The following is a 24260-nucleotide window of genomic DNA, read 5'->3' on the forward strand; positions in this document are numbered from 1 at the left end:
AAGAATGAAAATGAAAATGAGATCTGTAGGTGTTTAATGTCTGACGCAAAATAAGAACTCTAATGAAAATATACAAAATAAGCACTAATGAAAATCCAAAGTAGTTCCTTCACGATATCCACTGTTACTGCTCTTCAAAACGCTTCCTTTGGTGACGGTGTCATGACGTAGAATTCAGCCAATCACATATAGTTTTCTTCGTATCTTAACCAATCAAAAGCAATGGTGCTCCGAGGTAGAGTAACGTTACAATCACGGGTGAAAATAGTTTCTCCGATTGTTTTCGCAGAGTTTCAAGACATAAGGATGGTTATGATTGGCTGAAGATGTTTGTGAGATTGGCTGCGTGCGCACGTTTGAGTACAGTTTTACGTGCACAGTGGCGTCACTATGACACTGACCTACTGAACGGCATGAGTCGAACAGGTTCTCTGTGATGCTTATTAGAAATAATGTTAAGCTTTTGAGAAGAGGTTATTGATATTGTGTAACTTCATCACAGAACATACAGGGCATTGTCATCTTCTAGTAATTTAGCGAAAATGTTTCGGCAAATGAAGGCAGTGTTCCAGAAACTTCGACATCTGAGGTGAGTTAGCTAAAACTAAACACGATGATGCCGGACAGTTAGCGAACACTTGAGGGTTTCACTTTACTCAATAAACAAAGACGTGTTGTATTGAGCTGATTTAATTTGAACTCTCACTGTCTTCCTCTAGAAGTTGATTCGAGAGAATCTAGGTGAAGAAATTGTCAAAGTGCAACGTCTCAGGCGAGATAGCTGCTGATGCATCCACAGATGAGAAGGCATGACTTTGAACACTAAACTAATTAATAGAAAAGCTGGTTTAAACTCCTATGAAGACTATTAATGTATGTTAAGCTCAAACAAGAGTAACTGTAAGGGTTTAGCTTAGGTCTTCCTGTATTGTGCCAATGTTTTACAAACTAATACTAGTATTCAGCCAATATACAAACAATCTAATGATCCGATCTATAAACACATTAGCCATACATCTTTTTCACTGCTACATTCAAAACAAATGGCCAGTGGAAGAGGGAATATATTGCAGTATTCACAGAACAGTCTACCTAAGTAGAAATAAACACAGGAAATGAAATCTAAGCAGTTTTACAATCTGGTGTCTGGTCTATCCTCCATTGACCAGGTGTTTGCACAGTCTGATAGTAGTAAAAATGAAGGATCATGTGTAATTTTCAGTCTTGTATTTTACAAGTCCTAAGCCTAACCCTTACACAGGTGAGTCGTCCACTGCAGCTGCTTCTTTGGTTTGTTTGAAAATCTGTGACCTATCTGTTTTTTTTAACGACAGTCGTCAAACATTATTTGACAATGCATCAGCGGGACTGAAACCTTTGGGGAAAACCACTGATGTGGTACCACCTCTTTGTCATTTAGACTCAGGAGAAAAACTGTTGTTAGAGCAAAGCTGCAACAATTTTCCTGTAAAATGTTTTGGTTTTCCTTCCAGTTTCCGTGGACAGACCTACACATGGAGACTAAAGAGCACATCAGCAACAGAGAGAGCTCTTCACTACCAACCTGGACAGAAAATTCATGGATTCACAGTCCAAGAGGTACTGCTATTGTCATAATAATATGCTTTAACAGGAGAAAAAAAAACATGCTTCTGAACCATTTGTCATGTTTCATTTTCAGGTTGTAGCAGTTCCTGATCTCTTTCTTACTGCAGTGAAGCTCTCACATGACAAAACAGGAGCTCAGTACTTGCATGCAGCCAGAGAAGACTCTAATAACCTGTTTAGGTAGGATGGCAAGTACAAACATAAGAATTTATTAATATTAACTAAAATACTTCACATTGAATAATTTATCTATATTTGTATCATTTTGAAGTGGTGTGTTTTACTTTATCCAACACAACGTTGTATTAAAACGTGTGTGTGTGTGACCTGTGTTGGTGTGTTTCAGTGTTCAGTTCAGGACAACCCCCATGGACAGTACCGGCGTCCCCCACATCCTGGAGCATACAGTCTTGTGTGGGTCGGAGAAGTACCCCTGCAGAGACCCCTTCTTCAAAATGCTCAATAGGTCCCTGTCCACCTTCATGAACGCATTCACAGGTACAAGACAATGGACAAAGCATGGCTGTGCCCACGCTATAAATACAGATCATTTACAGTTAATTTTAACACACTGTATATGTATGTTCATTGAAATAAGGCATTTTTGTGATGCTGATAATCAAAGATATTTTTCACTTTATTGAGTCTTTTCATCTGAACAGCCAGTGACTACACCATGTATCCATTCTCAACGCAAAACACTAAGGATTTCCAGAATCTTCTGTCGGTTTATCTGGATGCTGTTTTCTTCCCTTGTTTACGAGAGCAGGATTTCTGGTGAGACAAGTCTTCTATTATACACTCTTTTGAATACTACGTGCCAGATTTACCAATGCAGCAAGAGCACAATCCAGAAAAAGCACCTAAGGGATTGGCCACTTTTTGCTAGTGATTTACTAATAACTCACAATTTTATGAACACAGATCCGGTCGATTTGTCTCAATAATGATCTCTGCTAGTTTGGGTAGTGAAGCACATATTAGCACAGATTACACATAAACATTCATCAGGTCCAGGGAGGATGAAGGTGCATTGATTCTACTAACAACACAATGAAGCTTTCACGAATTTGATCCAATCAAGCGGTTTATCAAAAGATAGAGAGAGATAAAAGATATGGAGAGATAAAATGTTTTGGTGAAAATTGTCAAATTACTGCACGGTAACACGTGGACTTGAAACAAACATCAATTTTTAAAGCTTTACGTAAACATTCAAAACATGCGGTTCTTGACAGAAATTGATATCAAGTAGAACAAAACCTTTTAGATATTATGTTCAGCTATGCTGAAAATAAATTTTGGTTTAGAATATTGAAAAGTCTCTGTTTTAGTGACATGAAGTTGTAGTACCATGTGGACAGGCTGCTATAGTAACACGTGGACGACTCTACCATTGTATGCATCACCAACAATGTTGACTTATTTTTGAAAACAACAAGCCAGATATAATCACAATGCTTTATTTAATGTATTTAATTCTAACATAGTGTTATGTACAACTTGCGGTGGTCCATACTGATATAGGTAAATTACAAATAAAGAGTAATTTCTTGGTAACAGTTCACAGATAGTCTTTTTAAATGTGACCAGTGTATGAATTCACAAACTTCATCATTCAGAATTTTAATTTCTCAAAGTAATAGACAGTCTTTTGCATGTCTTTTTGTTAATTTAATGCAGCCTAGCAGAAGATTCGGAACTTCTCCTGCAATGTGTAAGTGGTATTTTAAAAAGGATAACGGTTACATAAAATGGAGATCTTTAGCTAAAAAATGAGCCCACTTGATAAACGATGTATGCAAATTTACATTTTCATGTTGATGTTTACTTTCACTTGATTGGACCCTTTTGTGCTTCTGTCTTAGCAATCCCTCAAGAGAGACAGCAGAAGAAGGAGTTTTCCATAGTAAAACTGGAAGAGTTAGTGGTTGAATGTAACCTAGTCTACAATAGTGGCCAACATTATCAGTGTCACACAAACTCTGTGGTTGAACCTTTTCTTAAGGTTATCTGATTTTGAATGTTATTGAACTGAATATTTGATTGTATTTCAGTATTCCAAGTAGTTGAGCCTCCTATTTATTTGATAATGTTACTATATGTCAGTATGCTCCAGTAGTAAGTGCACATCCAGTAATGATCTCTGAAACAGCTCAGCTGAAAATTATTTAAATACCCTTCTCCCTAAACCCTATACATATGCAGTTAGGTGAGACACAGAAGTATCTGTGTTCACACCTTTCCACTGCTAATTTTGTACTGGACCCCTTGTAGTATATTTCACCTGTATATATATATTTTTTTTTGATTATCAATTATTAGCAATGATGTAAATCTGGTATATAAAGATTAAGGAGTTGATAACAATTAATTAGTTAAAATATATGTATAATACTTTTAATATGGTACAGTGCAGTAACCTGATTGTATGTTGTTTAATTCCTCAGGCAGGAGGGTTGGAGGTTAGAGAATGAAAACCCTACAGATCCCAGTTCCCGTCTGGTCTTTAAAGGAGTGGTGTTCAATGAAATGAAGGGGGCTTTTGTAAGTCAGCACCATCACAATAACTGTCATTAGCTTTCTTGCTTTTAACATGCATTCTTAAGGCCCATTTATGTTCACTTTACATATAAATGTTCAAACAAGAGTAAACGTCACAGTTTTTATACTTCCATTCATTTGTTATGTTGGAATGGGGGTTTGTCAATCAATCCACCAGAGCGTACTGCTCTGGATTAACATGCTGGCCAAATACACAAAGAAGAGTTGAATTTTGAGAGAAGAAAAAAGTCAGTAATAACAAACGTGACAATGACAGCAGAGGTTTTACTAATGTTGATATTAGGAATGTTAGTTTGATTGATTGATGTATTTATTTCGAACATGAATGTCAAACTGAAGAAAATAAACAAAACACTTAAACATAAGACATATAATACATATTCGCAAAGGAGTGAGAAGAAGTACAACTTAGAAACTCCCACCCCTTCTCCTTATATATTTAATAACAATAATAACCTTCCTTGTCTAATCATATCTATGCACTATGCCATAATATGACTGATACTTACTATTAAGTAATTAGGTTTCTGGCTTTATATTATTATGAACAAATATAATATGATTCACATAAACACATAACACAATAACACATGTATCTAAATGCATATTCATACACAGATCTATACACACACATATGCACCTACATATATACACACACACATACACACCTATACATACATACATATACACACACTTACCATATACTTGTACACCTTTATATCACCCAGTGATCCCCAACCCCTCCCTCATCCCTGTACCTCTGAAAAATAGGACCAATGGCCCTGCAGCTTACCGGACAAATTAAAAGCTTTGGGAAATGTATCCAGATGTCATTTATTATCAGCCAGTTATGTGTATTTATTATATTACAGAAATAGCCCATGTTTTGGTCATATTCTAATCAGATCTGTAAAAAATTCAAATTTCAACTTGATATCGTTGATACTTACTGATTTATTGTATCAATCAACTTCTTATCTGTTATAATGGGAAGATTTGTCAAAGTCGCACCAAATCCAGATTCAGATCCGGATCAAAATAATTTCAATACCTTGTGTTGACATTATCATACAGAAGCTGTATGCCAAGTTTGAAGTCAATCAGAACTGTAGTTTTGGAGAAGAAGACGATTGAAATTTTTTTCTCCATAAGAGCCCATGTTAAATTTTCCGTAAGTTCCCAGATCCAGAAGAAGACCCTTTCAAAGTCGCACCAAATCCAGAATCAGATCCAGATCCAAATAATTTCACAAACTTTTGTTGACAACGTCATAAAGAAGCTGTATACCAAGTTTGAAGTCAATGGGAATTGTAGTTTCGGAGAAGAAGACGATTGAAATTTTTGTAACGGACGACAGACAACGCCGACGGAGGCCGCATGACGACAATAGCGTACGGCCTGTCGGCCGGTAAGCTAAAAACCGTGTCTTTGTACCTCCTTTTAAATTCTTTCATGCTTGTGCATTACTTTAACTCTATATTAAATCTGTTCCACAGTCTCACCCCGCTGACAGAAACACAAAAACCCTTCCAATCGTGCGTATTAAGGGAATTTTAAAGTTAATTTTCCCCCTTAAATTATAACCCCCTCATGAATACTGAATAATTTCTGTATATTTGTTGGTAAAAGATTATTTTTAGCTTTGTACATTATTTGAGCTGTTTGATAGTCCACAATGTCTGTGAACTTGAGTAATTTTGATTGTAAGAATAACGAGTTTGTGTGTTCCTGGTAGCCAACGTTATGAATGATCCGTATTACTCTTTTTTTGAATAATAGTTAGTGGCTGTGATGAGGTCTTGTAGTTGTTGCCCCAGATCTCAGCACAGCACTGTAAATATGGTGAGACTAGGGAACAGTATAGAGTGTGAAGTGACTGATGATCCAAAACCTTCTTTGCTTTATTTATTATTGCAATGCTTCTGGAGACTTTGACTTGTACATGTTTGATGTGTGCTTTCCAACTGATTCTGTCATCAGTGGTTACCCCCAGAAATTTTATTCCATGAACTCTCTCTATTTCAATTCCATCTATTTTTATTGTTACCTGTGAATTATTTCTACAATTACCAAATATCATTATTTTTGTCTTGCTAAGATTTAATGACAACCTGTTTCTGTCGAACCACATTTTTACTTTTTTCATTTCTGTACTAACTTCCTCCTGTAATTTATTAATTTAAGTTATCCCCAGAGCAGAAAATATTTGTATCATCAGCAAATAACACAAAGTGCAATACCTTAGAAATTTTACATATTTCATTTATATACAGAAGAAAAAATTTAGGACCCAATACTGACCCCTGGGGGACTCCAGAAGCAATGTCCAAACATGATGAATCACAGTCACCCAATTTCACAAACTGCCATCTGCCACTTAAATAACTTTTTACCCAGTCCAGCACAATCCCCCTTATGCCATACCTTTCCAGTTTAGAGAGTAATATTTTATGGTTGATGGTGTCAAAGGCTTTTTTTTAAATCAATAAATATTCCAATGCATATTGTTTATTATCTATAGCACGTGTGATTTCTGCTGTTGCCTCAGTTGTTGCCAGTGCTGTTGATCTGTTCCATCAATTATTCTCTTCAAATTTCCACACTGCCCCCTATTGGTTCCAGGTGATACCGTTCCCTATTCTCTGAAAATACAGACATAATGAACACAGAGAACAGACAGAAATATAGACGTAACAAAGGTATGATGGACAGAAACACAGATATAACAAAGACACAAGATGGAGAGAATTACAGACATAATGAACTCAGAGGGCAAACAGAAATACAGACAATATGAACACAGAGGACAGACAGAAATACAGACAATATGAACACGGAGGACAGACAGAAATACAGACATAATGAAGACAGAGGACAGACAGAAATACAGATGTAATGAAGACAGAATGGACACAAATACAGATGTAGTGAACGCAAAGGACAGACAGAAATACAGACATAATGAGAACAGACAGAAATACAAACAATGAAGACAGAGGACAGACAGAAATGCAGATGTAATGAAGACAGGACGGACACAAATACAGATATAATGAAGACAGGACTGGCAGAAATACAGCCATAATGAAGACAGAGGACGGACAGAAATACAGACATAATGAGAACAGAGGACAGACAGAAATACAGACATAATGAAGACAGATGATAAACAGAAATACAGACATAATGAAGACAGAGGACAGACCAAAATACAGACATAATGAAGACTGGATGGGTACAAATACAGATGTTATGAAGGCAGAGGACAGACAGAAATACAAACATAATGAGAACAGAGAACAGACAGAAATACAAACATAATGAAGACAGAGGACGGACACAAATACAGATGTAATGAAGACAGGACTGGCAGAAATACAGACATAATGAAGACAGAGGACGGACAGAAATACAGAAATACAGACGTATTGAAGACAGAGGATGGGCAGAAATACAGACGTAATGAAGACAGAGGATGGACAGAAATACAGATGTAATGAAGACAGAGGATGGACAGAAATACAAACGTAATAAACACAGAGGATAGACACAAATGCAGATGTAATGAAGACAGGACAGACAGAAATACAGACGTAATGAACACAGAGGACAAACAGAATTACAGACATAATAAACACAGAGGATGGACACAAATACAGACGTAATGAAGACAGGATGGACAGAAATACAGATGTAATGAAGACAGGATGGACAGAAATACAGACATATTGAAGACAGAGGACAGACAGAAATACAGACGTAATGAAGATAGGACGGACAGAAATACAGACTTCATGAACTCAGAAGTCAGACAGAAATACAGACGTAACAAAACACAGGATGGACAGAACGCTCCGTCTGTATATGTCTGCGTATTTAATGTTGAGCATAAATGGGCCTTTACAGGTCTGACTGAATTGCTGAGATGCTATGAAGTATCAAACATGTTTTAGATTTTGTACTGATATTCTTGTGATTGCATGTTTGTTCTTGCAGTCAGACAATGAGCGTCTATACGCCCAGCATCTGCAGAATAAGCTGTATCCAGATCACACCTACTCTGTGGTGTCAGGAGGGGAGCCTCTGGACATCCCCGATCTGACCTGGGATCAGCTCAAAAACTTCCATGCCACACACTACCATCCCAGTAATGCCAGGTAAAGCACACAGATACTCACTGAAATCACAAAAAGCAATCCTTCATCTGCTAAAATAATGGGTTTCATTTTATTGGTGTCAAATGTTTAGTTAAAAACAGGCTTCTTTCCTAAATTGATTATAAAAGAAAAATCTTAGATGAAATAAATAATATTGATTTAGAAAGTAATTTTGAAGAATCTTAATGTAGCTTTAAAAATTAACCTTCAATAAAGGTCATAACATAATCTGAGAGCTCGGCTCCCACTGCCATGGAAAGAAAACGTGTCAAATGTTTGTCATTAATAAAACTTTCTGAAATGTATAGTATATACATTCTGAAAAGGTGGGTTTACATTGAAATAAATTTCATTATTTCGGTTGTGCAGTAATATTACATTCATTCTGTGATGGGTTGGCCTCTATCCAGATGCCAAAACCAACTGTAAATATACGTTTCTTCATGAGTTAAGCGTTCTCCCAGACTCCCCTCAGGGCACCTTTTCACCTTTGTCATCCCTGAAGAGTTTATATCCCTGAGGTTTGACTGAAATGAATTTGACAAAACCAGAAAAACGACATGGAAACTTATGGAAATGATAAGGTTGCATTGCCCTGAAAAAGTCAAGGATACATTTTTAAACTGTTAAATTTTAATTCTAAACTGTTTAAACCATAGACTGTTTTATGCCTTATTCAGGTTCTTCACATATGGAGACCTGCCTTTGGAAGAGCATCTGAGGCAGATTGAGGAGGAAGCTCTGTCCAGGTTTGACCGCATCAATCCAAACACAGAAGTTCCCCCTCAGCCACAATGGAGCAGTCCGGTGAGTCCACTTTACACACGACTTAACTCTCATACAGCCACTCATTATATTTCAGTGCAGCTACCAGTTGTACAGTCAGTGTAGTCTACAGTTTGTCTATTCTTTTTGAGTCTGTTTGGTTTTCCACAGAGAGAGGATCATGTGACCTGTAGCCCTGATGCTCTGGCTCCAGATCAGTCCAAACAGAACACATTGTGTATGAGCTACCTGCTGGGAGAGTACGTTTACACTTCCAACACACAGACACTTCCATGCAGCTGCAACTAACATTTATTAACATTGTTTATCAACTCATTTATTCGATAATAGATTTGTTCTGCTGGATTGTGAAATACTAGTAAATGGAAAAATGGGCCCCAGTGTTTCCTAAAGCCAAAGATGATGAATGGATGGGGTTCTTTTTGTTTTTTTTGTCCACAACCCAGAAACATTCAGTTTATCGTCATAGAACTCAACTGAATTGAGCTGAACTTTATTTATAAAGCACTTCAAGGACAACCACTGCTGAAAGTGCTGTACATCAGTCCTAAAAACATAACTGTAAAACAAACAATAAAAACAATAAAAACACTAAAACAACAGCAGAGTCTCAGGCTGGGTCAAAAGCCAAGGAGTAAAAGTACATTTTAAGATTAGTTTTATAAATGAACAGTGAAGGGGCCTGTCTCATGTGCAAAGGTGAGTCGTTCCATAATTTAGGAACAGCAAAAGTAAAGGTTCCGCCTCCTCTGAGCATCCATATAGACTTCAGCTGATCCTTGAGGAACTGAGTAGGAGCATGAGGGTGAAGAAGCTCAGAGGGGAAGAGGCAGGAGGGGCAAGATATTTCAAGGATTTAAAAACAAATAAAACGATCTTAAAATGAACCTTAAAGTGCCCAGGCAGCCAGTGGAGGGAGGGCATGGTACATTCAGTACATCGACTTGTCAGCGTAACAGTGGAAGGAGATACCATGGTTCCTAAGAATGGTGCTCAGAGGAAGTAAATACAGTGAGAACAGCAGGGGTCCTAAAACTGAGCGCTGTGGAAACCCTTATAACAGTAGCAGAGGAGGATACAAACCCAGTGAGACACACACATTGATCTGTTGGATAGGACCTAAACCACTTAACAGCAGTACCACATACACCCACTAGACGCTGTAAACGAGATAAGGTATCGTGGTCGACTATATCAAAGGTCACGGTTTAAGCAGGATAATCACATAATCACCAGAATCATTAGGCATGAGAATGTCATCGAGGACCCTTAATAATGGTGACTCTGTGCTCTGTAGGCATTTAAAACCAGACTGAAAAACCTCCAGGATACCATGGTCATCCAGAAAAGACTAGACGTGAGCAAAAACAACTCTAAGATTTTAGAGAGAAAATGCACCTTGGAAGATGGGAACAAAATTTACCAACAAATTGTGATTGAGGCTTGTTTTCTTGATCAGGGGTTTCACTACTGCAGGTTTAAAATTTGCAGCAACGACGCTGGAGGCCAGACTGTCTTTAATGGCTTTAACTGACTGCCCTCTGCTGGGGGAAAACCTCTGGGGAACCTGAAAGTTTAACATGGCTGACCACATCCTCTAAAAGTGTCAAAGTCTCAGGCTCAAACTTGTCAAAAGATAATGGACAGAGACAGAGGGTCAGAGTCTGGGGCCTAAATAAGACCCCTGTGGTGACATCCATAAAACCATGCAGGAAATTATTACACATTTGAGGAGAAGCTTCTGTACAGGCAGACACTGAGAACAGAATCGGTGGTTTTAAATGACATATGTGGGTTATGGAGATTAGAGGCAATAATGTTTGATAAATAAGCTCTTTTGACCTCTTTAATAGTGTTCTGGTAATGACACCAACAGTCCTTTTAAGGTCTGAAATGAAACTCGCAGCTTCTCCTTCTTCCACCTCCGTTAACTCCTGTTTAGCAGTGAGTTCAGTTCCTGAACCAGGGCTCAGGTTTACTTTCAGCTGGTTTGGTTTTAAATGGAGCCACAGAGTCCAGATGGTCTGACAGGAAATGGAAAAACCATGAACCAAGCCACTCTGCATCAGGAGAAGCTGAATCGGGGAGTACACAGAGTTGGCCAAAGACACCAGAGAACTGACTTGTAGTGAAAGAGTTAAAAGTCCGACAGTGCCAGCATTACTTGTAGAACTGGCCAAACACACCCCAAATAAAACAGGCATATCATCTGAGAACCCAGTCACAGAACTCTTCGTGTATTAAATGAGGCAAAAAAACTTCAATATCTACTTTTCATTTGGTGGTAATTTCCACAGATTTGTCTATTCATTTGCTTTCAAAATAAATTTGTTAAATTGTAAAGAGACTTTGTGGACACCTTGTGTGTTAAACAAGGACACAATCATAGTTGGGCATAATTCTAGCTAGAAAATTTGTGAAGTCATTCACAATGCCCTTATTTAGAAGACAAAAGAAACCAGAAAATGTTCACATTTTACTAGCTGTAATCAAAATATTGGGACCTTTTTAAAAAAAAAAATACTCAAACCAATGGTCAAATATTGAAATAACAGTAAATGGAATATATATTATAAAAGGGAAGTGGACTCTGTGTGTCTTCGACATCACACAAAATCTGAAGAGAGCTGACTGCTGCAGTTTGGCATACTTATGTATCTTTGGTCAAGGAAGAGACTAGTGAAAATGGCAAGTTGATTGGTCCAATCAACTTGGTCCAATCAACAACATTAGTAATGTTGGATAACAATAGCCTTACAATCACATTGTTATGCCCATGACAGTTGACAGGAAGCGCAGCACTTTCCCAAAAGTCAGCTCATGCCAGCATAAAAACTACCACATCTAGAACTCATGGTTCCCCACGGGTCAGCGCGCTAGTTAAGTCATTATTACTCATACGTAGTGTACATCCATTTTTCAGATGGTTAAGTTAAAGCTCATAAGTAAATGTTTTAATTGTAAGAAAGCCAATGGAAAAAGGCCAGGCCATTTAGATGGAATAGATGTATGTTCTTTTCTGTTCTGATAATTTTTGTTACTTTGCAGCATCACAGACACATTTGAAGGCTTCACTCTGAGCCTGTTGTCGTCTCTGATGATCTCTGGACCAAATGCTCCCTTCTACAAAGCTCTCATCGAACCCAAGATAGGATCAGACTTCTCCTCTGTTGTTGGGTGTGTTGTCTGACTTTGCCTTGAAACATAGAATTGCATTGCTGTAAATGACTGAGTTTGTAAATAAGTTTGATTGACATAGATTCATGTAAGCAATTCTGCTAAATTTGCATTCTCACATTGGATAAACCCAGAGCTATAGAGACAGAGAGGGAGAGTTGCGACTTTGATGTCGCTGCTAAGGTGATCACGTGGTTCATGTAAGCCTTAATAGTTCCAAAGCAAACCATGCACTGTCATGTTCCTCTATGGGACATTCAGCAACGAGTGCGTTATGGCATGGTAAATATCAAAATAAACCACACACAAGTACAGGGGTTGGACAAAATAATGGAAACACCTTAAAAAATCAACAAAATATAATTTGATATGGTGTAGGTCCGCCTTTTGTGGCAATTACAGCCTCAATTCTCCGAGGTATTGATTCATACAACTTGTGAATTGTTTCCAAAGGAATTTTAAGCCATTCTTCAGTTAGAATACCCTCCAACTCTTTTAGAGACGATGGCGGTGGAAATCGACGTCTTACTTGAATCTCTAAAACTGACCATAAATGCTCAATAATGTTGAGGTCTGGGGACTGTGCCGGCCATACGAGACGCTCAACTTCATTAGAATGTTCCTCATGCCATTCTTTAACAATTCTAGCTGTATGGATTGGGGCATTATCATCTTGAGGTGAAGGTGTTTCCATTATTTTGTCCAACCCCTGTATATTTCCAACCATTGTTGCACTACTGTATGTATGTTTGTGTTAGTTATGCTTTTGAGTTGTGGGGTTGACCACTGAAAGTACCTCATTACTTCCACCACTGAAACCCTTGACATGCTCCGATCATGAGCTCACTGCTTCTTGACATAGAGTTAGCCATCTAGTTTCGTAACTACAGCAAGTAGGTTTCTGGAAATGAGGGCAGGACAAATAAAACTACTTAGAGGCATCACATGCCATTATGAAAAGTTAATAAATTACAAAAAGAATAAAATAACTGGTAAAGTGGACCCAAAGTTGTAACCGCAGTAAATGACACTAATTAGCACATTACCTCAGCTGACAAACTTAACTGAACACCAACAGATTCAGCAAAACGACAAAATAAAACGCGCTGATAACCAAATTTGTACTAATGTTAACATAGAAACTCCATGATTTGTAGTTATGGTGGTTAAATCTTAACAGCTGATGAAGTTAAGTAAGCTAACTATCAGGCTATAGCTGAAAATTGAACGTGAACGTTTCTGTAAGGCATAAATTTATACAAATGCTAACACATACCAAAGAAAACAGAATTTACAACATTAATGTCTGTTAATACAGAAAATACACTTAATAATTTGAAAGATGACGATATGTTATTGACTTACTGCTGGAGTTGCTAGATCGGCAGCAATAGAAAAGAATGTGTTACGATGACGTGATTCTCAGCGTCTGGAACTATTGGTGCCTCTATAACCCGGAAGTAGGTCTATATTTCGTAAGCCTTTTTTTTTTGTGTTTTTTTTTTTTTTTTTTTTTTTTTTATACAATGGGAGTCTATAAAAGTGTCACCACTCTCTTTTCTCTACTGCTCTGGATCAAACTAGTTGGTCCTTTAGCTCACATGTTGGCTAATAACAAACTAGAAACCATTTCTGCTTGACACTTGATGAGAATATGTTAATGTGCACTGTGTTGCAGATATGACGGCAGCACCAAAGAGGCATCGTTCAGCATTGGACTCCAAGGAATGGCTGAGGAGGACATGGAGAGGGTGAAAAAAATCATCAACCAGACCATAAATGACATTATACAGTAAGCAATGGACTAAGAGTTAGGCCTGAGCAACATGCAAAAAAGCAACATATAATGTACGTAGGTGTAATATAGCAGCTAAAAATGCTTATTTGTTGTTGCAGATTGAATATGAGGAAGGGCTGTATGTTTACAAATGAAATGTGTTGTGTTTATACTGTGTCTACAAGTCGATGTTTGTTTTAATGCCAATGCTCCCTTCCTTAATTTGCACATTTAATGCAATCTTAATACTGTCTCAGGATTTGTCTATGTATGTTCCATCACAGGAATGGTTTTGAGGAAGAGAGAATCGAGGCAATCCTGCACAAGATTGAGATCCAGATGAAACACCAGTCGACCAATTTTGGCCTGTCTCTGGCCTCTGTCAGTGAATACATTTTTTTCTCTGAACTTTATGGTTGATTTTATAACCACAAGGACACCATGTGTTATGATCTTCATTCCATGTTTCTGTTGTGGAGGCAGAAATCAGGAGGATAAATTTGTCCATGTGTTCTGACAAATTATCTCATAATTGACTACTTATGAAGAATAAACATTTTATAATCTCATTTACATTCTGACAATGATGAGGAAGCAAATTAAAGTGATATTATTATCCTTTTCAGTTTTTTTTAAAACTCCTGTCTTTGGAAGTCTGTTTTCAGTGTGTGCTTGTGGGTGTTTTTTTTTTTTTTTTTAGTACATTGCATCACCGTGGAACCATGATGGTGACCCTGTGGAGCTGCTGCAGATCAGTGACTGTGTCTCTAAGTTCAGGAAGGCTCTAAGGGAAAATCCACATTTCCTCCAAGATAAAGTCCAAAACTACTTCAAGGTAAAGGATTGGTGCTGTGTGACCTTTGCTAAATGTATTAGTTTTCACATTAGAAAATGTTTATGGAAATTAATTTGTATACTTGAGGTGTTTTTTTTTTTTTAAATCTTTTTCAAAAAAAAAAAAAGTTATTGTGTTACTAACACATGGATTAATTGATTAATATTGCTTTTGGTCATTTTACATGTCACAAGTACAAAGCAACATAATGTAGACTGCATCTAAGCAGAAGTGCAAAGCAGTAGAACATTATGATATAATAACAGTAGAATCTTGTAGTAAGAGTGAATCGTAGTATGAGAAATTTGCTTTGCAAATTGCGGCTCCTGAGAGTTTGTGTTTCAAAATGCGAGTTTAAATCCACGGTATGAGTATGTGCCCCTCCGAACAGGTGCAGCCTCTGCAGGCTCGCTTCATTCACAAGGTAACATCACGGGCGTTTTGTTCAAGGGATTTTTCATTGTTACATGCATTTTTTGTGCTAATTAGATGTTAGCCATCAGTCAAAAGAAAGTTAGTGCCCAAATTAAGCGAAGAGAGAGAAAAAACACCATTAATTCTTCTGACGTTTTACGAATAACCCTCCTCACACACAGATTGTCTCATCTTAAAGGTAAATAAGTTCATGCCAGAAACTTTGTTTTTATAATTGTTATTTTCTTTCTAACTGCATTTTTTCTGTTTAAAATCCCTTAAGAATGATTTTTGGGTGCTTTTAGGGGGCTAGAACAGATTAATTATATTTCAGTTAATTTCAATGGGGAAAATTGATTTGTAAAATGATACAATCTTAAAATGAGTATGGTCATGGAATGAATTAAACTCGTACTGTGAGGTTCCACTGTACACAGAGGTAGAATCAACTTTGGGTCATTTGAAATTCATCCAATTGCGTTCACCTTCTGACCACACAACACAGCTCAGATTATTCACTAGATTATTTACAAACCAGTTTGTGGAAATGCATATATTGCATTGTGGTGATCAACATATCTGTCTGTCTGCTCATATCCTTTTCCAGCAAAACTGGAAAACCATTTAAATCTTTTTTATCAAACTTGGTGCCATTTATCAAGTATCTGTTGATGTTGTTTATTTGGATAGTTAACAACAGAAGTCTGCAAAATACAGTTTACGTAACAATATATACATTTTTGGGGGGCTGTAACCTTTTGGGAAGTGTGCAGTTAATAACCGGAATAGTTTTCATGAGTGATACCACAAGCAGCCACTAGAGGCTGATCAGAATCTTTTGCCTGCTGTGTTAAACATCTGTTGCATGTTATCTCAATCATGTCATGTTGTGGGTTATCATAATAGCACTCATCTTCCATTCAGTATTACAGTGTCACATAAACATTGTGCCTTTTTGTGCTGCCAGTTAAATTTTGGCATGTAATACCTGTTCTCTTCATCATCAGGAGAACACACACAGACTGACCCTGTCCATGAGTCCAGATGAAACCTATCTTGACAAACAAGCCAAAGCTGAGGAGGAGAAGTTGCAGAAGAAGATTCAGGCTCTGACTGACAGCGACAGGAAGGACATCTATGAGAAAGGTAATGTTGTCTGCTGATCATAAAGGCCCATTCATGCTTGCTTTATACACGTAAATAGGTAGGTCTGTTTCAAACGTTGTCAAGCGTCACTGCCCTCATACTCCCAATGCATGCTTTACGTTGGCATGGTAGTAAGCAATAAATCCACTAGAGGGCAGTGTAGAGTTCAGAGCACACTTCCGAGTACACTTCCAAGTTCAGAGGTCAACTTCAAACAACAACAAGGTGGCGATGGTAGAGGAGCCTGTAATCTTGCACATCATCAGAAAGAACCATAAAAGGAGGCAACACAGGCATTGGTCTGCCATCCTGCAGTCTCTCTCGTTTGTCATGGGTCGCGTGTGAACAGCACACCGCCACAATTTCTGGCTACTCAACACTGCTCCTTGTGGTTCCTGATGGTACTGCTGTACAGTACTGCTGGTACTGTACACGGAATGGACAGAATTACGTACATAATGAACACAGAAAAAACGGTCTATCCGTATATGAATGCGTCTTCAACATTGAGCATGAATGGGTCTTCAGGTCAGCTCAAACGGGAGCATCTAAATGCACTTGAAATCACAAAACGAAGGGTGAGTCATCCACTTGATTGTGTATTTAGGCCTTAACAGCATGTAACAGAGCTATTCTATTGGTGGGTCTTGCACAGGTCTGGAGCTGCTGTCTGCACAGAGTAAACCTCAGGATGCATCCTGTCTGCCTGCTCTCAAAGTGTCTGACATTGAGCCCACCATAGCCATCACCCCTGTTCACCTCAGCTCTGCAGGTACGCTACAGATGGACCACAGCTCTGCTTTAACCAGGGCCAGAGAGCTGCTGTGGGTTTTGTATGCTGTGTTCTCTGTTTGGTATGTGCAGCTTTGTCAGTATGCTGGCTAAAGCTGTTGTTCTCTTGGTGTGCAGGAGGTGTACCAGTGCAGTACTGTGAGCAGCCCACTAATGGTCTAGTGTACTTCAGAGCCATGTGCAGTTTGAACACCCTACCAGAGGAGCTGAAGCCCTATGTGCCTCTGTTCTGCAGCGTTATTACCAAGTTAGTTGGATTGTAACACTACAGTAAGAGGCGACTGGTACAAGACTGTCATTTTAATAAATCTAGCCAAGTAGTGTAGTGCAGCCATCACTTTTTAAAGCTATAATACAGGGTATCCATAAAGTCTCTTTACAATTTAACAAATTTATTATAAAAGCAAATGAATAGACGAATTTTTGGAAATTATTACAAAATGAGAAGTAGATATTGAAGTTTTTATTTTTTTTTTGCTTCATTTAGTACACCTCTATAAGGGCACCATTAGTTACACAAAGCACATCAAAACGGTACTGGATTTCTTGCCTTGTTCACTGTAACATAGTCTCATCAATGGTGGCAAAGGCATCAGTGATCTTTTGCTTTGGTCGTTGATGTCCTGTATCTTTGTTCAATACACAATATCTTTAACATAACCCCGTAGAAAGAAATCCAGGGGAGTGATATCTGATGAACGAGGTGGCCAGGGAATTGGGCAATCCCTTCTAATCCACCAGTCTGAAAATGTTTGATTTAGGAACCCACCAGCATGCAGTCATATTCAGTCAAAAGGTCAAGGTAAACATTTGTAGCAGTTGATCTCTCATTGAAGAAAAATGGACCAATGATTCGATTGCACATAATTCCAAGATGTGATTAAAAGCTTTAATAACCACTGAGCACATATAACAAATCTTATAAATAGATCTCAATTGCTTTTGTGATACATTTTTTAAATTGTAAAGAGGCTTTGTGGACATCCTGTATATGCAAGATGAAAACACAACCAACATGGAATCATTAAGCACTAATGCAAACTGTGTAGTGCAAAAAGAATTCTAGTCCACTCCATCTGGTTTGTTATTTAAAAAAATAATAATTGCAAATATCACAATATATTTTATATGTAAAATGATGGACAGATACTTTCAAGTGTGTTTAAGATATCTGTTCCAAACCTGAGAAAGCATTTGTAACAGTGGGTGTTCTGTGTCAGAATGGGCGCTGGTTCTCTGGACTATCGGCAGCAGGCTCAGCAGATGGAGCTGAGGACGGGGGGTGTGTCTGTCTCCACACAGGTCATCCCCGACTCCACCCACATGGACATGTATGAACAGGTATGTTCCACTTCTGCCACTGAAGCAACATATATGCTGTAAAAAAAAAGTACCTTAGTGTTACTTTTTATGCTGATTTTGAAGTGTGTCATGTTTGTTGGTCTGTGTTTTTCAGGGCATCCTCCTGTCCTCCTCCTGCCTGGATAGAAATCTGCCTCACATGTTTGAGTTATGGACTGACATATTCAGCAGGTGTTGTTCTCATCTGATGTTGCTCTGGTGTTCAGTGAACTGCTCACAGACAGAACATGGCTTTAAAATAATCCAACCCTTTGACTTCCAGCCCCCACTTTGATGATGAGGAGCGCCTCAGAGTGCTGGTGATGATGTCAGCACAGGAGTTGGCCAATGGCATTTCCTACTCGGGTCACATGTATGCTATGACCAGAACAGGCCGTCACCTGACCCCAGCAGGAGACCTTCAGGAGACCTTTACTGGAATGGACCAGGTATCCTAATACATATGACAAATGAGTTTTAAGTCATTATGGTACATTTACAAAGGCTTTTGGCTCTTGTACTGCATAACAGTGTGTATACACTTGAACTTTACACCACTATCATATTCGATTACGTTGTACAGGTTGTCCATAAACTCTCTTGACAATTTAACAAATTTATTACAAAAGCATATGAATAGATAAATCTGCAGAAATTATTACAAAATGAAAAGTAGATATTGAAGTTTTTTTGCTTCATTTAGTACACCTCTATATGGGCACCAGTAGTTGCATGGAGCACATCAAGATGGTACTGGATTTCTTGCCATGTTGGCTGTACCATAGCCTCATCAATGGTGTCAAGTGATCTTTGCTTCAGGTCGCTGATGTCCCATATCTTTGTCCATATCACAATAGTTTTAACATAACCCCATAGAAAGAAATCCAGGGGAGTGATATCTGGTGAACGAGGTGGCCAGGGAACTGGGCCATCCCTTCCTTTCCACCAGTCTGGAAATATTTGATTTAAGGATTTAAGGTGGTGCATCATCTTGCTGGAAAATGATGGTTGGTTGAAGGTCATCCAGTTGTGGTGTCACATATTCAGTCAAAAGGTCAAGGTAAACATTTGCAGTAATTGAGCCCCCGTTGAAGAAAAATGGATTCGATTGCACATGATCCCACAATGTGATTTAAAAACTTTGATAACTATGAGTACATAGAACAAATCTGGTGGACATATCTCATCAATTACTTTTGTAATAATTTATATCAAAGGAAGAACTTCTGTACAGCTGCTGCAATGAGCCATTACGCTTCTGTGCACATGAATAGGTCAGTTTTTGGTTTGCCTGTTACCTTTTTATGGGTTGAACTTCAGGTGAAGTTTATGAAGAGAATAGCTGAGATGACAGACCTCATCCATGTTATCCGGATCTTACCCAGGATCAAAAAACACCTTCTGAATCCCGACAACATGAGGTATGAAGAGGCATGTTTGGATCTCTCAGATTTGTGTGATATTTGTTTTCTGTGACCTTTGTTTCCTTGTCTTGCTTCCTTTCCTTCATTTAGATGTAACCCTCCTGTTCTTCTACTGCAGGTGTGCCATCAACACCACTCCTCAGAAAATGTGTGATGCAGAGGGACAGTTGGAGAGTTTTATTAAAGATGTATGTGGAAACAGAAAGGAGCGTAAACCTGTCAGACCAAATATCATTAAAGTGAGTTTCAATGTGCAGTTGTGGTTATATAGCAATGTTTAGTTTGTTTCTTCCTCTGATGTTCTTTACTTGTTTAAACAGAAGCCTCTCAACCCTCTGCATGAGTCTGGACCAAGCAGGAAACTCATCTATGTAAGAAACCAAATGCAATGAGCATTTTTCACGCTATATATTATGAATTTTGAGGGTTCTGTAGTTACTATAAATGGAAACAGAATGAGATTTTCCACATTTGCATGGAGTCAAAAATCAAGAACATTTCTTCACACTAAAAGTAGAAGAGAATAAAGAGCTCTGTAAAAGAATACTGTATTAAAGTCAGTGGTGAGAGTCAGGCAATTTTTTGGTCCCCTTTGAATTGTATCATCATTTACACTTATGATGTTCTTACAGATTTTACAAGTCAAGAAGCCTGCAGTTTGTTGTACAGTTTATCAGACTGTGAAAGAACATAATCAGAAATACTACACCGTCATGAATGTGGCATCATTGTAAATGTCCATGATCTGTTCAGTCCCTGAGGGCACCTTTGTAGCTTCATCATCACCAGATTGGAGGTATTTTCACCTCTTTTAATACTTTTTCACATTGCTCTTTGAGAGCAAGGTGAAGTATGCAAAGGAACAACTGTTATAGTGTTGATGTCATGTATTTCAAGCAACAAACCCACTGAACTGTTGAACACAAAATTACATGTTTCTTTTCTTTACTGCCATGAACTGCAACTTTCTTGACTTGACAGTTCAAATGGTATTAAAAAATACATTATCTTGCCCTTGATCGCCATTCCTATTTTTTCCAAACTCCCATGGGACACAGTGGAAGGGGCAGGACTTGGGCCCTCTAACTTGATTTTTCTTCCCAGGAGTCCAACTTCCTCCCATGTCAGATGAAAACTTTCTTCCCGATGCCGTTTCCTGTCAACTTCATTAGTGAGAGCATCCGCACAGTACCTTTCTCACATGAAGACTTTGCCAGGTCAGTCATATATTACCATTTAAATGTGTCTGGACTCCTTCATACACATACCTATAACATGTTTTTCACTCTGTGTTTTCTTTGTCTCAGTCTGTCTATCTTGGCAAGGATGATGACGGCAAAGTTTCTCCATGGAGAGATCAGAGAGAAGGGTGGAGCCTATGGGGGCGGAGCCAGGATGGGAGGAGGTGGTCTCTTCTCCTTTTACTCATACAGGTGAGCAAAGCCGTGAACAGGACTGGAATATATGTCTGAATTGGGGATCTGTGAAATGAGGGAACTGCCTAAATTTGGATGTAAAGACATTCGAGTTATGTGGATCCATAAGACGCCATCACCAGAACACCCGCCTTCATCCAGTGTATAGTTCTGCATTGACATGTTGAGCATCAACACAGTCCAGCCAAGATGTTAAGAATGCTCCTGCTGAGATGTTTACTTCAACATGGGATAACCCAACCCAGTCCCCGGGAGGTGAGGAAATGGAGAGATTAACTCAGAGCTTCCTCTACGGTGTCCAAACACTAGGGCTGTGTCTGAGTCTGTTATGCACGCACCAATCATTTTTTAATTCCACAATGTATTTTAATGATTTGCCCTGGATTTACTAAAAAAACTGTGTATTTACCCTGATTTGATGTATGTTTGCAACCAAACAGCACATCTCCAGTGTGCCTTTTCTTTTCTCTCCATTGTGTTTATTTAATTAATTGTCAAAGTGAGTATAGCTTTCCTTAAGAAGTAGATGAACCTGGAAAAGATAACATTAAGCAGCAAGTGATAATGAGCAGATTTAATGGAAATAAGCTTTCATGGCATAATTTGTCATTTTTAGAGCATGTGCTTTTATTTTGAAGGACAGATGTTTTCGACAGGATGAACTGGCAGCAAGTAAAATATAACTCATTAGACAGAACCTTTAAACTGTACATATTTTACAGACAGAAGTGAAAAATGAGATAAAATTCACCTGGTGAAAAGGACAAAGGTAATTTGTGACTGCATGATGGTTGACCTTTTATATTATGATAGTTTACAGATCCTAAGCTCCGCCCCTTCCATGGTGCCCTATGGGACCTAAGTTCAGAAAACAATCAACTGTGGTCAGTGGAGAGAGACAAAACATTTTTTGATCCTGTTTGAACTGTGCCAACATTTTCACATACAGGGGTTGGACAAAATAATGGAAACACCTTCACCTCAAGATGATAATGCCCCAATCCATACAGCTAGAATTGTTAAAGAATGGCATGAGGAACATTCTAATGAAGTTGAGCATCTCGTATGGCTGGCACAGTCCCCAGACCTCAACATTATTGAGCATTTATGGTCAGTTTTAGAGAATCAAGTAAGACGTCGATTTCCACCGCCATCGTCTCTAAAAGAGTTGGAGGGTATTCTAACTGAAGAATGGCTTAAAATTCCTTTGGAAACAATTCACAAGTTGTATGAATCAATACCTCGAAGAATTGAGGCTGTAATTGCCGCAAAAGGCGGACCTACACCATATTAAATTATATTTTGTTGATTTTTTTAAGGTGTTTCCATTATTTTGTCCAACCCCTGTATGATGTTTGTCAGTTTTAAAGATATTTTTTTAACCTTTAGGTCCTTTTTAGGCATTTTTGCACATTTTTCTCTTTTCTTTTTTTATTTGGTTATCTTTTTAGCTGCATGGCAGCTTTTGCTGTGAAATTTGGCAAGAACTTTTCTTTCTAGTCATATTTTTGAAATCAAGTGTCTTTTACACTTAAACATATTTTATGATTTGTTTGTTTTTTCATACAACTTCAGTACTGCTCAAAACTACCAAACAACAATTTTCAGGATTTTAACCCTTTAAATGCCAGTTTAATTATTTTAATTCTGAATGATTTATTACAAAAAACTGAAAAAAATTTAAATTTTCCATATAATAATTAGTAGAGGGATGGAACACTGGTGGTGATTAGAGTCTTGGATATGTCAAAGATCAGCAACAAAATTGATTTGATGCATTAGTATTTTTTCTGTAATGTCAGATACACCCTCTGGTTACCCTTGAGGACAAAAATGCCCCATTGACTTCCATTATAATCATGATTTTAATGTCACTGTCATTACACTACCATACAACCATACAATCTCTAATGTTAACATTTCATTTGGAAGAAATACAAAATATTGATGTATGATGATTTTATAGCAGTTTTTTTTGTGTGTCTATTTTTGCCACAAAGGTAACCAGTGGGGGTAAATTTGAGGAGGGCATAAGGGTTAAAGTCAGTTTGTGTTAAAGATAGTGAAGAAACATTTAGTTTTATGCCAGACAGCTGAGTGGACTTTAGATCTAAATTAGTACTTTGTTCAAGGGCAACTGGTCGATGGATTTACCTAGAATCTATGTTTCTGAGAAAATGGGAAGAAACCCACACAGTTCATGACACTGATTTCAAATTCTAAAGCAATAATGATCATGAGTCCTGCATTTCTGCTTTAAAATGTCTATAAATGAAACTCTGGGGTGAATGCATTCTGCAGACAAAAGGCTGAAAACAGACTAATGGGAGTTTGTCATGTCTTGTCAGAGATCCAAACTTGGTTCAGACGCTGTCAGCGTTCCGTGGAGGAGTGGACTGGGCCAAGTTGGGTCAGTTTACCCAACAGGACATAGATGAAGCCAAACTGTCGGTGTTTTCGGCCGTCGACTCCCCCATTGCCCCGTCAGACAAAGGTCAGACCTGACTCCTTTGAACCCACGTCTGGGCCCCCCAGACGGATGTCCGCCTTTTTACATGAGTACAGCCCTACTCAGCTCTATGAAACCAACATAAATGTAACATCTGATAACTATTATAACCCCCCAAACACACACACACACACAGGAATTCGTTCTGTCCATCTGGGATTATTGTCCAGCCAATTTCTCAGAGACTATTCACTCAATTAGACAGATGAAGTCCAATCAGACTGAAAGCTGAGACTTGGACAGATTAATGTTGTCGTGGTTTAACTGAACTACACAAAACGGACAGTAATTCA

At 38.2% G+C, this 24260-nt stretch overlaps 1 protein-coding gene across 1 annotated transcript in view; it reads left to right on the forward strand.

The window, feature by feature from the left end:
- Positions 1–542: 542 nt before the first annotated feature.
- pitrm1 (pitrilysin metallopeptidase 1) overlaps positions 543–24260 on the forward strand; it is a 28196-nt gene continuing 4478 nt past the window's right edge. Inside the window, exons 1-25 of the mRNA XM_030160837.1 lie at positions 543–589; positions 1494–1599; positions 1682–1788; positions 1955–2106; positions 2271–2385; positions 4059–4155; positions 8170–8330; positions 9011–9137; positions 9267–9355; positions 12165–12293; positions 13972–14085; positions 14355–14451; positions 14771–14905; positions 16327–16465; positions 17121–17237; positions 17375–17504; positions 18478–18598; positions 18714–18790; positions 18882–19047; positions 19919–20019; positions 20141–20261; positions 20343–20393; positions 21127–21239; positions 21330–21455; positions 23807–23952. Of these exons, the coding sequence (XP_030016697.1) occupies positions 543–589; positions 1494–1599; positions 1682–1788; positions 1955–2106; positions 2271–2385; positions 4059–4155; positions 8170–8330; positions 9011–9137; positions 9267–9355; positions 12165–12293; positions 13972–14085; positions 14355–14451; positions 14771–14905; positions 16327–16465; positions 17121–17237; positions 17375–17504; positions 18478–18598; positions 18714–18790; positions 18882–19047; positions 19919–20019; positions 20141–20261; positions 20343–20393; positions 21127–21239; positions 21330–21455; positions 23807–23952 (2884 nt within the window). The remainder of the gene's footprint in view (positions 590–1493; positions 1600–1681; positions 1789–1954; positions 2107–2270; positions 2386–4058; positions 4156–8169; positions 8331–9010; positions 9138–9266; positions 9356–12164; positions 12294–13971; positions 14086–14354; positions 14452–14770; positions 14906–16326; positions 16466–17120; positions 17238–17374; positions 17505–18477; positions 18599–18713; positions 18791–18881; positions 19048–19918; positions 20020–20140; positions 20262–20342; positions 20394–21126; positions 21240–21329; positions 21456–23806; positions 23953–24260) is intronic.

Source organism: Sphaeramia orbicularis, chromosome 17 (genome assembly GCF_902148855.1).
Source record: "Sphaeramia orbicularis chromosome 17, fSphaOr1.1, whole genome shotgun sequence".
NCBI classification, from domain to species: domain Eukaryota; kingdom Metazoa; phylum Chordata; class Actinopteri; order Kurtiformes; family Apogonidae; genus Sphaeramia; species Sphaeramia orbicularis.